Source organism: Phoenix dactylifera, unplaced genomic scaffold (genome assembly GCF_009389715.1).
Source record: "Phoenix dactylifera cultivar Barhee BC4 unplaced genomic scaffold, palm_55x_up_171113_PBpolish2nd_filt_p 000233F, whole genome shotgun sequence".
Classification (NCBI taxonomy): domain Eukaryota; kingdom Viridiplantae; phylum Streptophyta; class Magnoliopsida; order Arecales; family Arecaceae; genus Phoenix; species Phoenix dactylifera.
Window position 1 is genome coordinate 564031 of NW_024067734.1, and position 12134 is coordinate 576164.

Consider the following 12134-nt stretch of genomic DNA (forward strand, 5'->3'; position numbering starts at 1 on the left):
TGGACTCAACTAAACTTTGCCTATTCTTCCTATAGAAAAACCCTCTCGCCCGCTCTAACTCGAACTCTTGCTTAAGCTAACCTGATCCAACCTGATCCAACTAAACCCAACTCAACATGACTCTAACTTATTGAACCCAATACAGACCATGTCCCGCTCAAAAGTGCAAGATTTGGGTTTGGTGCAAGTTTGGAGAGCCAAATTCATGCCTGGGTTGCCCTGTGTTCAGACCCAATTTGCCAAGGTGGACCCAATTTGAGTGACTAGGGTTTCGGCCTCAAAGGAAGAAGAGGCCCAAAATAGGAATCGTCTCTTGAAATTAAGTAAGGAAGCAAAATCCGGTCATGGGTGGGACTTTTGAATCATCGCTTTTCCACGCGGCCAAAAGCCCTCTCCGTCTTCTTATATTCTCTCTTCTAAACCCCCTCCCCACCTTGGCTTCTGGTGGCGGCTGTTCTCCCTTTCTCTCCTTTCTCTCTCCTAGGGTTTTTATCTCTCGTCCAACCCGCTGCCCTTTGCTCCCCCTCCTAGGGCCAGTAGATTTGGGCTTCGCACCCCATCTGTGCCTCCCGGAGTGGCTCGCTCGCCACCTACAGATCGATCATGGCTGCCGTGGCTCCCGCCGCTGATCGTATCCTTTTCTCTCCCCTCGCCCCCCCCCCCGCCCCCCCAAGGTTTAGGGTTTTAGTATTCTCTTGTGATTGGCCTCTGCTCTTTTGTTGATCAAGAGAGATGTTTTTTCCGGCAAAACTTCCCCTATAACTCTTTTCTGATTCTTTTTGTATAGTGGTGCTGGTTTCTAGGGTTTTATTGGGGTTTATGCTTAGATCTGTAATCTTGCGTTAAAAATAATGGTAGTCTTGATGCTTTCTCTTTCGATTTAGAATTCAGGTTTCTTCTTTCTTCTGTCTTGCGGTGATCAGATGAGGTTTCAAGGTTTTGTGTTTTATCTTGCAGTTCTTGACCCATGGTTTGGGTTTACTTTTTCAAAAACGATTCTTTTTTGTTATCTATTTGGACCCTTTCTTTCCCTGCTGCGTCGTCTCCTGCTGCTGTTTTAACATTTATAACTAATTAAATAGTCATTTCAGTTGGATTTGGATTCAAATTACTCGCTTTTGTCCGCTTTTTTCATGATGGTTATATTTCATGCGCTTTCTGGAACTCAAGATCTGTAATTGACTTTAGATCATAAGATTGCTTTTGCATTGGCGTTTATTGATATCAGGATATCTCGAAAGGGTTTAGTTGGTAATCTTCTATAGCCATTGCTTTCCCTTAATTTTTCTGTTACAGAAGCTACAGATTTACTGCAGAATCTGTCGCTGGAGCCCAAGAACAAGACTCATGATTCTCCAGAGGTTACCAAGAAGGTAGCTTTCTTTGTTCCTCAAAATCGTTTATTGGAGATACTTGCGTTATTTTTTTAGCTTGTAAAATAGATATGGGTGATGCTTATACTTTTTTGATGTAATTTGACAGCCTTCTGGGATTCAGTATGGTTCTGCGGATGGTGCAGTTGTGCCAAGCGCACAAGTCCCGTCACAAGAGCGCTCTGTGACTCCTCTACTTCAGGATGTTATGGATGCAAGCATGTGTTACATACCTAGTGGATATCCATCGACAACTTATTACTATGGAGGTGAGGTTAATTTGCTCTATAATTCCAAGGTTAATCCGCTGTTCTTACTTCAAGTTTTTAAAAATTTTTCTATAAAAAGATGGCTTTTCTGGGCTGCATAGGTGGCCATCTGGTCTTGTGCAGGCTCTTGACCACCCTGCTTAAATGGCTGCCTAAGGACACGGTTAGTTGAGGCAGGACAGGTCGTAAGTGTATCAGGCAGGCCTGCTGTAATATTGGTGTCTTTCCTATTGATTCCGGTCCTCTTATTATTTATTTTGTACTGACAAGTTTTGCTATTTCTTGATTAGCTGTTTGTTTTCATGCTCGTATTGATTGTACTCTATTTTTGGTAGAATTGCTTGTTGCATTGACTTACTATAATTATGAAGCATGCTTTTGTATCATCAGTTCATGGCAAATTGTAATTTTCTTTCCTAACACCCATGTTAAACTAGACTGGTCCAAGTTTAATGCCTTTGGACTGAGAATAATGGAGAGAAGTGAAGAGCAATGGAGGAGATAAAGTTGTAATGCCCTGTTTGGTGAGGAGAGAGGAGAAGAGAAACTCATTTTTTTCTTGTTTGGTTAGAAATTTAATAAGAGAGAAGTGAAATGTAGGAAGAAATGGAGGGAAATGATCTCTCTTCAAACATCCCTTTATTAATCTCTCTGAAAGTCTTTTCTTTTCTCCTCTTGGATTGAAGTTCTCTTCTTTTCCTTCCCCTTCTTTTCTCTCATTTCTGTTATTTCTTTCCTGCCCTAGGCATCCAAGCAGGGTGCAAACATTTTGGCAAGTTATCCTATTTTTCTTTAATTTATTCTGCTATATTTTTAATTTTTAGTCATGTTTAAATTATTATAAATTTAATTCGTTTGGCATCATCTGCCCAACTATCTGCTTGGGTTGTTGTTTTCTGCATAAGTGCTGCTTAGTCCCTAGGCTATCTGCATAGTGCTGCCACAGCCGACTATTAGAAAATTAGTCCTCACAAGTTACTTTACTATGTGCAGCCACAAATATCTGTGAGTAATGACGTTTTTCATTATTTTTTCTCGCGCTTTATCAATCAGGAATATTCTCTTTTCTCTTTCTTTGGGTAGGGAATCATTCTTGTTTTAGCCATTTGTTGTTTGTGCTGTCTCAGGAATTGTCTAAGTCAATGTTATAAATCAGCTGATCAGTATTTTGTTGAATATTTAGGCTATGATGGTGCAATGAATGAGTGGAAGGATTTTGCTAGATATGCGAATCCTGATGGAGTGGAGATGCCGCCTCCTGTAAGTCTCATGATTTTGCCAATTTGCATTCATTGACCGTTCAAAGCTTTTCTTTTTTGAATTTTCTGATTTGCAAGTTGTGGCAAGAATATAGATTATAATAACTTCACCTTGATAGGTTCTTCTGGTTGTTGGCAGGGAGTTTATGGGGATCTGTATCACCATGGATATGGGTATGCTCCTTATGGTGCATACCCTTCTCCTGGTTCTACAGTTGCAACCATGGGGCATGATGGTCAGCTATATGGCCCTCAACATTACCAGTATCCAGCTCAATATTACCAAACACCAACACCTGCTCCTAAACAAGTTTCTCCTTCTCAAGGGGAAGTTTCAACCTCTGCTGCTGCAGACCAGCCCCCTATTTCAGTAGACGATACTAAAGCTAATTCCAATGTAATTGTTAGTGGAAATGCAGACGGGAGCACTGGAGCAGCTGCAGCAAAACCAAGCCAACAAAATTCATCATTAGCATCAACAGGCCTGCACAGTAGAGGTGTTTTAACCAGTGTGCTTCCCTCTTCCGGTTTCCAGGATCCAAGATTCGGTTTTGATGCGATGCGGTCACCTATTCCATGGTTTGATGCCCCTGTGTACCCTGATGTGCAGCATAGGCCAGCTATAACTAATACTGCCTCTTCCACTACATCAGCAAGAAACCAAAATCTCCGCCCCCTTCCTCACTTCATGGTGTGTAATATATGAGATATATTGTATAAATGAATAGCAGTCTGTTGAAGTACTGTCACTTAGGCATATGCTGTTTTTACTTGCTGTACATGCTTACATGATTGACTGCACATACTTGGATAGCCACAAGTCAGTATTTAATTCTGTTCTGTTGATAATTGATATTATGCTGGTAGTTCTGTGTTTTTGTGGTTTTGTGCATCTGTACAAGCATGTGCAGGATTGCATGTGCATGTTTGCTTCAAATATACTTTTTCTATATGTGTTTCAAATGCATTTTGAGATTCACTATGCGCAAATAAAATACTTGGTGCTAATGTATTTTCTCTTGTAAAAGTTGTTTCTTTCTCCAAATTATCAATCTTTGACTTTTAAAAATTATAAGAATGACTCTTAGGTAATTATTTGTTCATTTTTTATGTTCAGGGTATGCATGCCCCAAGACCTGTGATGGGACCAGCAGCCCCCGGAATCATGAACAGGATGTATCCTAACAACAGAATGTACCGCCAGTATGGCAATGCATTTGAAACTGGTCCGGGGTTTCATACAAATGGTTATGATTCCAGAACTAATGGCCGTTGGGGTTTATCTATGGACAGCAAGTATAAGCCTAGGGGCCGAGGCAATGGATTCTATACTTACATTAATGAGAACTTGGATGGTTTGGGTGAGCTGAACAGAGGACCTAGGGCTGGTCGATTCAGAACCCAGAAGGGGTTTGGACAAACTTTTACTATTGCTGTCAAGGGACAGAGCCTTCCGACAAATCGAAACATTGAGGATGCTAGCCTAGTTCCTGACAAGGAGCAGTATAACCGAGCAGACTTCGCTGAAACATATTCTGATGCAAAGTTTTTTGTCATTAAGTCATACAGTGAGGATGATGTTCACAAGAGTATTAAGTACAACGTTTGGGCTAGCACTCCCAATGGGAACAAGAAACTTGATGCTGCTTATCAGGAAGCAAAGGAGAAGTATAGTGGCTGCCCAGTCTTTTTGTTCTTCTCTGTAAGTGGTGTTTCAAATTTTGTAGCACAATTCTTCTCTTTTCTATGTTTTTAGCTCTTTAGCTAATTTGTTCGACTTTTCTGTTGATTTGTAGGTGAACACTAGTGGACAGTTTGTTGGTGTTGCAGAAATGGTAGGCCCTGTTGATTTCAACAAGACTGTGGACTACTGGCAACAAGACAAGTGGAATGGGTGTTTCCCTGTCAAGTGGCACATTGTAAAGGATGTACCCAACGGCTTTCTCAAGCACATTACACTAGAGAACAATGACAACAAACCAGTGACCAACAGTAGAGACACTCAGGAGGTGTGGCTATGTAATTTGATTTTGGCATCTGAAATCTAAGTATTATTATTACTACTTTGACATCTTTGTCACTGCAGGTGAAGCTTGAGCAAGGCCTGCAAATTCTTAAGCTTTTTAAGGATCACAAGAGCAAGACTTCCATTCTGGATGACTTCACTTTTTATGAGACACGCCAGAAGGTGATGCAAGAAAAAAAGGCGAAGCAACAGCAGCTTCAGAAAAAGGCATGATCAGATTCTGACCTATAAATTTAGGATGGTTCTTATTGTTCAAATTGTTTTGACTTGGTTATATTTCAATAACCTTCAGTCAGTATGACCATCGTACAAGCGCTGATATGGCAGTTGGATTTGGATGCATGCCCAAATGTCTTTATTCTGAAAGAAAAAAATAAACAAGTTACACAAGCTTGTAGAAAAAGATCATGTTACTTAAATTATATTTATATTACTCCATTTTAGCATAGTAGTATTGGAAGTACTCTGATAAAATTTATCAGTGTTTCATCTTATATAAAATTGTGTAAGTACTTTCTTAACTAATTGACTTGTGATGTTGCTTCTGATTTCAAGCATTTCCATGTTTGTGAGCTCTACAATCACTGCATTGTAACCACATCGTTAATTGGTGATTTTCCCACAGATATTAAAAACTAATCAGCAATTAAAATATCACATAAGCATCTAAAGTGTCTAATGCATATTCAGTTTGTTGATGTCAACATGGATTCTTTGAGCTGTACATAGGGAGTCCATGGAATGCCAAGGATGATTCCTGTTAGCTTTATCTATTAGAGTGCTATTTCAGTTGATAATTGGTATGCCAAAATCTTTTTATAATCCTATATCTGCACCTTCACCTCAAAAAATGATATCCAGGAGAAAGTTTTAATGCCTCACTGTCTGAAGCTTCTTTTGACATTGATTTACACTGCAGTTTTTCAAACTTGCTATCTGTGCTTGAACTTTGTTTTTTCTATAACCATGATGAAATTGTTAGCCTCTCTGATACTTGTCGATTAACTAACTACAATACTCTCTTTCTTTTGAAGGTTGTGGATGGAATGCCAGTAGACATTGAGGAGAATAGCAAAAATGGGACAGATGGGAAGCCCGGATTTCAGATTCCTCTGGTTCCAGTTTTGAAGAAGGAACCTGTCCAGGGTGGGCTTGTAGAACTAAAGACATCAAAGGAAAATGGTGTACCTGCAGTATCTGGTGTTGATCCGAAGGATGCTACACCAGTGACTGAGAAGCATACTCCTGCAAGTAGCATTGCTCATGGCTGTTAGGTCTGTTGACCCTTTTTTTCATCGCCTGCAGCCATTAGTTGCATCTGGAAATTGGTTTCAGCAGAAGTTTTGCCGCATCCAGAGGTCTAAGTATGCAATGGAAGCTTATATGTGGGAAACAAAGGCTGCATTTGGACAGCTGAGGCAATATATTTTTTCTCCAATGTGCTCGTGGTAAAGAAGTTAGCTTATATTTCTCAGATCGGATACTGACTCTACTTTCCAAGTTGTCTTTAGGTAGGCATCTGGTATTTTGGGTTTTGTAGGGGTACAGGCTCTCAACCTGTTTTCCTTGATGCTTTTGATATAGTGCTCTCTGTATGGAGTTGGGTGTGTTCCCCTCCCCCCTCCCCCCTCCCCTCCTCTCTTTTTTTTGGCTTTTTCTTTTTTTAATATTTTCTTTTATAGGTGTGACTTTGGTTAGAAAGGGGTCGTGATACTGGATTCAACAGTGAGAGGCTGCTGACAATATTTTTATCATCTTTCTTCTGTTTTCAAGGGATTTGATTGGAAGTCTTTTTCCAAAGCACCTTTCTTCTGTAAATTGATCTTTATTATCAGAAGCTTTCCATCTGTATGAACTCAGCAGAAGGTTTAGGAGCGTTTTTTCAATACATGAGTTGAAGAGCAAATCTATCTTGTTCCTTTTTATCTTAAAAGGGACTATATGGCGGCACCTTCGTTGGATCCTTGCTGCACCTATGCCTCATCTTTTACGCATGCAGCATTGCACATTTTTCTCGTACGAAAGTTGACCATATTGTTTCATTCAGCCTAGTTTTATTGCTGCCCTCTTTGCCTTATGGTGTGATACTGCAAATGACTAAGTATTGCATCTCGCCTGGCAACTTGAAAAAAGATTAAAATGGGGTCAGAGACGTCTTGCATGTGTCCCATTGTGTATTGCAGTGATAACGCTTGAAATCATTCTTATGGTACCATGCACTACCATATAGGATGATAAAGCTTTGATGCAATTTAGGAATCAGTTTGCATCGACTTTTTACCATGACTGGTGAAGAAAATCATTGTTTAGCTGGTTTGCAGCCCCAGGCCTTCCTCTATGCACGCTGGTTACTTGATTTATTCAACTGGTTGGCACCTTTTTAACTAGTTACTCCCATCTCTTTAGATATAGGCGACAGCCATGTAGCTAAAGCTAATATCGATCCCTAATTCGGCGAGATAATTGAGGCTGGCTTGGATTAGTGCCAGCCTTCCACATTTATCTCGTCCTGCTTCTTCATATGGTGCATTAAGAAATAAAAGACCTTCTTTAAGCCCTCCTCCATGCAAGTAGTCTATAGGATTGGCCTTTGGGCAAACATGCACCGAGCCGCTCATCGAAACAAGGGCATCTGCTGAGCTAAAATGAGAATCCAAGCACATGGAGTATGTTTAGGGCCCTGCTTGCTATCACTAACTGGGATGGCTTCAGCATGGGACGTCTGCATTAGTCACCATCATTCTTCCATCCTTAGAGGGTTCATCCTTTTGCTGCTAAATTAAATGCTTTAGCCACCTAAAATAAAAGAAAGGGACCTGTAAGCAATAGAGCATATAATTTTAGGGATGGATGCGCAAATTCAAAGAATCAATTGCTTACTTGCAGATTCAGAAGCTATTAGGGACTGACTCTTCATTTTGCGAAAGTACTTAAATAACACTCCGGAGCTGAAATCCAAAGTGATGCATAAGAGAAAGGAATCATTTGACTGGCCCCATTCAGCTTTTATATTGGGAGCACATGCTCATGGGTCAAGGACTGATGATAATAGACAGAGACACCAGCTGGATGGTTTTGTGAAGGCAGAACAAATGTCCATAAATTCCTCTGGAGGAACATGTGCATTACCGCATTACATCGAACAAAAAATTTAATATTTTTAACAGAAATCAAGATTCAATTCCTAAATGCAAAAAACATATTGTCCTGAATTTCGTTTTCGGACATAAAAGAAAAGAATGATGCAAAATTCTCCATTCTCCACAGGGTGGAGCATCAAACTCTCGGACAAAAGATGAGCCTTAGTCCATTTCATAACAGTGCATTCAATTGAACCAAACAAACCCACATTTTTCACTTTCCAAACGAGATTGAGAAGCAGATTAAAGAATTTTGAGATAGTATGACACAAGTCTAATAGTAGTCCTCTAAGGTTCACAAGAGGTAATATATCCAGACTCCCACAGTTACACCCTTTCGTCTCCATAAATAACAATTCTGAGTTAAAATTACAGCATCAAATATTTGGACTTTGAATTAAAACAGCATAAGAGTTAATAATTTTGTCCATATTAACTCGAGACAACTAAAAAGCACTTATAAGTTTGAGATTCATAAAAGAAAAGAGTACCCCATTCCATTTTTATCCAATATCTACTCCCATCTCTGCAAATTACAATAGAATAACATAAACGTAAACAACAACAACAACAACAACATATAACCCAAAATTTAAGAGTTAGCAAAAGAAAAGCACAAAGAAAAGAAGGGCTAATGAAAACTATATAGGAACCAGCCACATAGGCTTAATAGAACAGGAAGTTTTCAAAGAAGCAGAGCCTCTGCAATACAAGTGGGCAGTAAACCTTCTACCTTTGCTTTTTGTTCCTACAACACAAGCTCAAACCTACTCACTCAGTTGGATTGGGAGGACAGAATGGCCATCATTCTCATCTCCATGACCTTCTTGTGGGAGTTGGAGTGCTTGTAGCTCACAAAGGTGGGGCTCTTCGCCGGCCTGTACTCGGGAAGCAGTCTCCCTGACTTGAACCTCACCCCACATGCATTGCAGAGGGTCTTGGGCCCCAAAGGCCCTGCTCTCCACTGGGGTGTCTTGTGAGAGAGGCAATGGGAGCACCTCCTGATCTGCAGTTCTTTTCCTATCTTTTCCCCTGCCTCACCCCCTCCTCCCCCCTCCAATGACTCCACTGCTGGTGCCTCATCCTCCTGCTCCTTTTTAGGGAGGATGAGCTCGCTGTCTGCGAGCCAGCAGGTCTGGTGGAAGAAGAGTAGTGGGTCTTGAGAGGTGAGGGCTTTTGGGGTGGTGACTCTCCTTCTCTTTGTTCTGGCCTTGGCTGGGATGGCAAGGTCATCCAAGGAGGAGGTTTTTGTGGGGTTTTGAGGCTGTGGGGGCTTTGGAGACGGGGTATCATGGCTTGTGGTGGGAGGTGGGAGGGGCTGGGAGGTGGTGGTGTAGCTTGTGGTGCCAGAGAGGCAGTCCTCCATATAGATGGACAGCCATTCCAGGCTCACATCCTCGCCTCCTTCCTGCATGCAGACATAGGGGTGGGAAGGAATTCTCTTAATATAATTATACACAACTATTTCTATCAATGGAGGTGAAGAAGTAAACAAATGAAGGCATATCCTATCAACAGACCAACCCAAAACCAAGAGAAAGAGAGAGATGTGGACATTAGGAGTTTTATCTTGTAGAGCTAATTGGAGCATGGCAGAACTCAAATGATTCTCTCAGAAATATTATATGCTGCAAGGATATATTTCCAAAACATTTGAACCCAAAAGAACCATAGGTCATAACCTCCTTGTTTTTTTTTGCTTTCTCTTCCATTCATTTCATTAAGAAATCAAAAAGAAGGTGCAACAAACATCAATGAATAAAAGCTTCAAAGGCACGAATACCATAACGTCAAACTAATGTAAGGAAAAATAAATTCAAGAAAAACCCCAGAAAAGGCACAACCCTGGTGTAAGTTGAAGTCTAAAAGGAGTTTTGAATGCGAATCATTTGTTTTTTAATTCCAATTATATGCCAGAGAAAATATTTTTTTCTTAAAAAATTGCACTAATAGGCCACAAAGTCAGCAATCAGTGTAACAAAGCCTTCAACAATCGATAAAAAAAAGAAGAAAAAAAAGCCCAGAAAGCATCATTTCGAAGAAAGAACTGCACATAAAAGAGAAACGATTAGAAAGAAAATGAAACACACATCATTGGATTAAAAAGACGAGAGAAACAAACCGCGGGCTCGCCGGGCACGAACTCGCCCAACGGGGGACCCGCCGGTCCTCCGCCGGAAACCGAAGTATCGGCGGAGATATCCATGGAGAGAATAATGTAGATTGAGAGAGAGAGAGAGACAGACGGATTTTTTTATGGGTTGCGTCATGTGTGCGTAAGTATATATACACATAGAATGCTGTGGGTTTAGGTGTATACAACAGCTGCCTCCCTCTCTCTCACAGTGACTTTTTGATCTCCGCGTTCTGTTTGTCGGTAGAGAAGCAAAAGCCCGGTTTCAGCAAAGGAAATAAGCAAAAGCCCGGAACAACAAACAACGCTCCGTTTCACACCCAACCGAAAACTCTCTCTCTCTCCCCCCGGATACCTATATCTATATTTATTTTTTTAATAAATGCAGTTACAAATTGGATACAAAAATTTATATTTATATTTATTTTAGATAAATACAAACACAACTATAATAAAAGTATGAATATAAATATAGATGTAAGTCAGATAATTAAATTTTATGATCATAGAATCAAAATATTACTAAGATAATTAAATTTTATGACCATAGAATCAAAATATTACTAAGTGGATGATAAATTAAGTTAATATCATGTTGATATGGTCATTTATTTGTTTTAAAAATTTATGAGTGATATATAAAATAAATAAGATTATAAATAGAATTGGATATTCAAATCCGAATCGAGTAGGTCTATCCATATCGATATCTGGTTTTTTTTTAACGGCTATAGATACGGATATTAGTAGTACGGTTGCAAATAGATCGGGTTGCCTCGTGGCCCGACCCGATCCGATCTGACCCGCTTAGACTCGACCCAACCATTCTGGAGGACCCTTGGAGCCGAGTCAGGTTCTAAAATTGGACCCGTTCCATTTTTCGGGTTCGATTTGGGTTTATTGAATTCAGACCCAATCCAACCCGACCTGATCCGAATTTGTAAAATTATTTGGGCCTGTGGGGAGCAGCCTGCGGGGGTGCAAACACAAGTTTTGAAGTTATGGATGGGTTGACCCGAATCGGACACAACCTAGACCCGAACTAGATCCAATTTTTTTGGGTTGGGTCTGTATTATACATGAATCTGACCTGATCCAAATGACCTGTTGGGTCAAAAATTGTAACGGTGGATCCGACCTGACCCGATTTGATCTCTTATCGGGTCAGGTCTATATCTAAAATTAGGATCCGGACAAGAAACCAGGTTGGATCGGGTTCATTCATGCCTGACTCGATTCGATCCATTTGCACTTTTAGATATTAGTTGGATGCTTAAATTTCTATCTACGTATGAATAGATTCGAATACGAATATATATATGTATGTATGTATGTATGTATGTATGTATGTATGTATGTGTATGCGTATCTATATGTGTGTATATATGTGTGTGTGTGTGTATGTGTGTGTGTGTGTATATATACACACACATATATACACACACATATATATATACACACACATACATATATATACGCATGCACATATATGTGTATATATATGTATATCTATATATATGTATATCTATATAGATATATGTGTGTGTGTGTGTGTGTGTGTGTATATGTGCGTGCGTATATATATGTATGTGTGTATATATACATATATATGTATATATATGTGTGTGTGTATATATGTATGTATGTATGTATGTATGTATGTATGTATATATATATGTGTGTGTATATATATATGTTTATGTATATGCATGTATATATGTATATATGTATGTATATATGTGTATATGAATATGTATATATGTATATGTATATGTGTATGTATATATGTGTATATGTATATGTATATATATGTATATGTGTATATGTGTGTGTGTGTATCTTGGTATATGTGTATATATATGTATGTGTGTGTGTGTGTATATATATATATATATATATATGTAGATGGGTGCAGGGCTACTCCCATCATTAT

At 39.6% G+C, this 12134-nt stretch overlaps 2 protein-coding genes across 3 annotated transcripts; one reads left to right on the plus strand and one right to left on the minus strand.

Moving 5' to 3' along the window:
• Window positions 1-391: 391 nt before the first annotated feature.
• Window positions 392-6833, plus strand: LOC103718367 (YTH domain-containing protein ECT4-like). 2 transcript variants are annotated; one of them, XR_005507580.1, is made up of 10 exons: window positions 392-631; window positions 1297-1373; window positions 1483-1642; window positions 2826-2902; window positions 3041-3592; window positions 4019-4603; window positions 4698-4910; window positions 4988-5134; window positions 5962-6438; window positions 6610-6833. XR_005507580.1 is itself a non-coding variant. In XM_039117466.1 (9 exons), exons 1-9 carry the CDS (start codon window positions 604-606, stop codon window positions 6199-6201), a joined length of 2079 nt encoding a protein of 692 aa, XP_038973394.1. In that variant the 5' UTR covers window positions 392-603; the 3' UTR covers window positions 6202-6786. The 2 variants fall into 2 exon arrangements, 1 of the variants encoding a protein (XP_038973394.1); XM_039117466.1 differs by having other exon boundaries at window positions 5962-6786.
• A 1705-nt stretch (window positions 6834-8538) lies between these two features.
• Window positions 8539-10451, minus strand: LOC103718366 (GATA transcription factor 2-like). Its single transcript, XM_008807153.4, has 2 exons — window positions 10190-10451; window positions 8539-9475 (listed from the first exon to the last, which is right to left on the minus strand). The coding sequence occupies exons 1-2, from the start codon at window positions 10271-10273 to the stop codon at window positions 8843-8845; spliced, it is 717 nt and encodes a 238-aa protein (XP_008805375.2). The 5' UTR covers window positions 10274-10451; the 3' UTR covers window positions 8539-8842.
• Window positions 10452-12134: the final 1683 nt, after the last annotated feature.

Bases quoted from the DNA above. Each gene is read 5' to 3' on its own strand.
- LOC103718367 (XM_039117466.1), top strand. From the start codon at position 604: ATGGCTGCCGTGGCTCCCGCCGCTGATC. The intron at 632-1,296 runs GTATCCTTTTCT...TTTCTGTTACAG, and splicing joins CGTGGCTCCCGCCGCTGATC to AAGCTACAGATTTACTGCAG. The intron at 1,374-1,482 runs GTAGCTTTCTTT...GTAATTTGACAG, and splicing joins CTCCAGAGGTTACCAAGAAG to CCTTCTGGGATTCAGTATGG.
- LOC103718366 (XM_008807153.4), bottom strand. From the start codon at position 10,273: ATGGATATCTCCGCCGATACTTCGGTTTCCGGCGGAGGACCGGCGGGT. The intron at 9,476-10,189 runs GTTTGTTTCTCT...GTCTGCATGCAG, and splicing joins TCGTGCCCGGCGAGCCCGCG to GAAGGAGGCGAGGATGTGAG.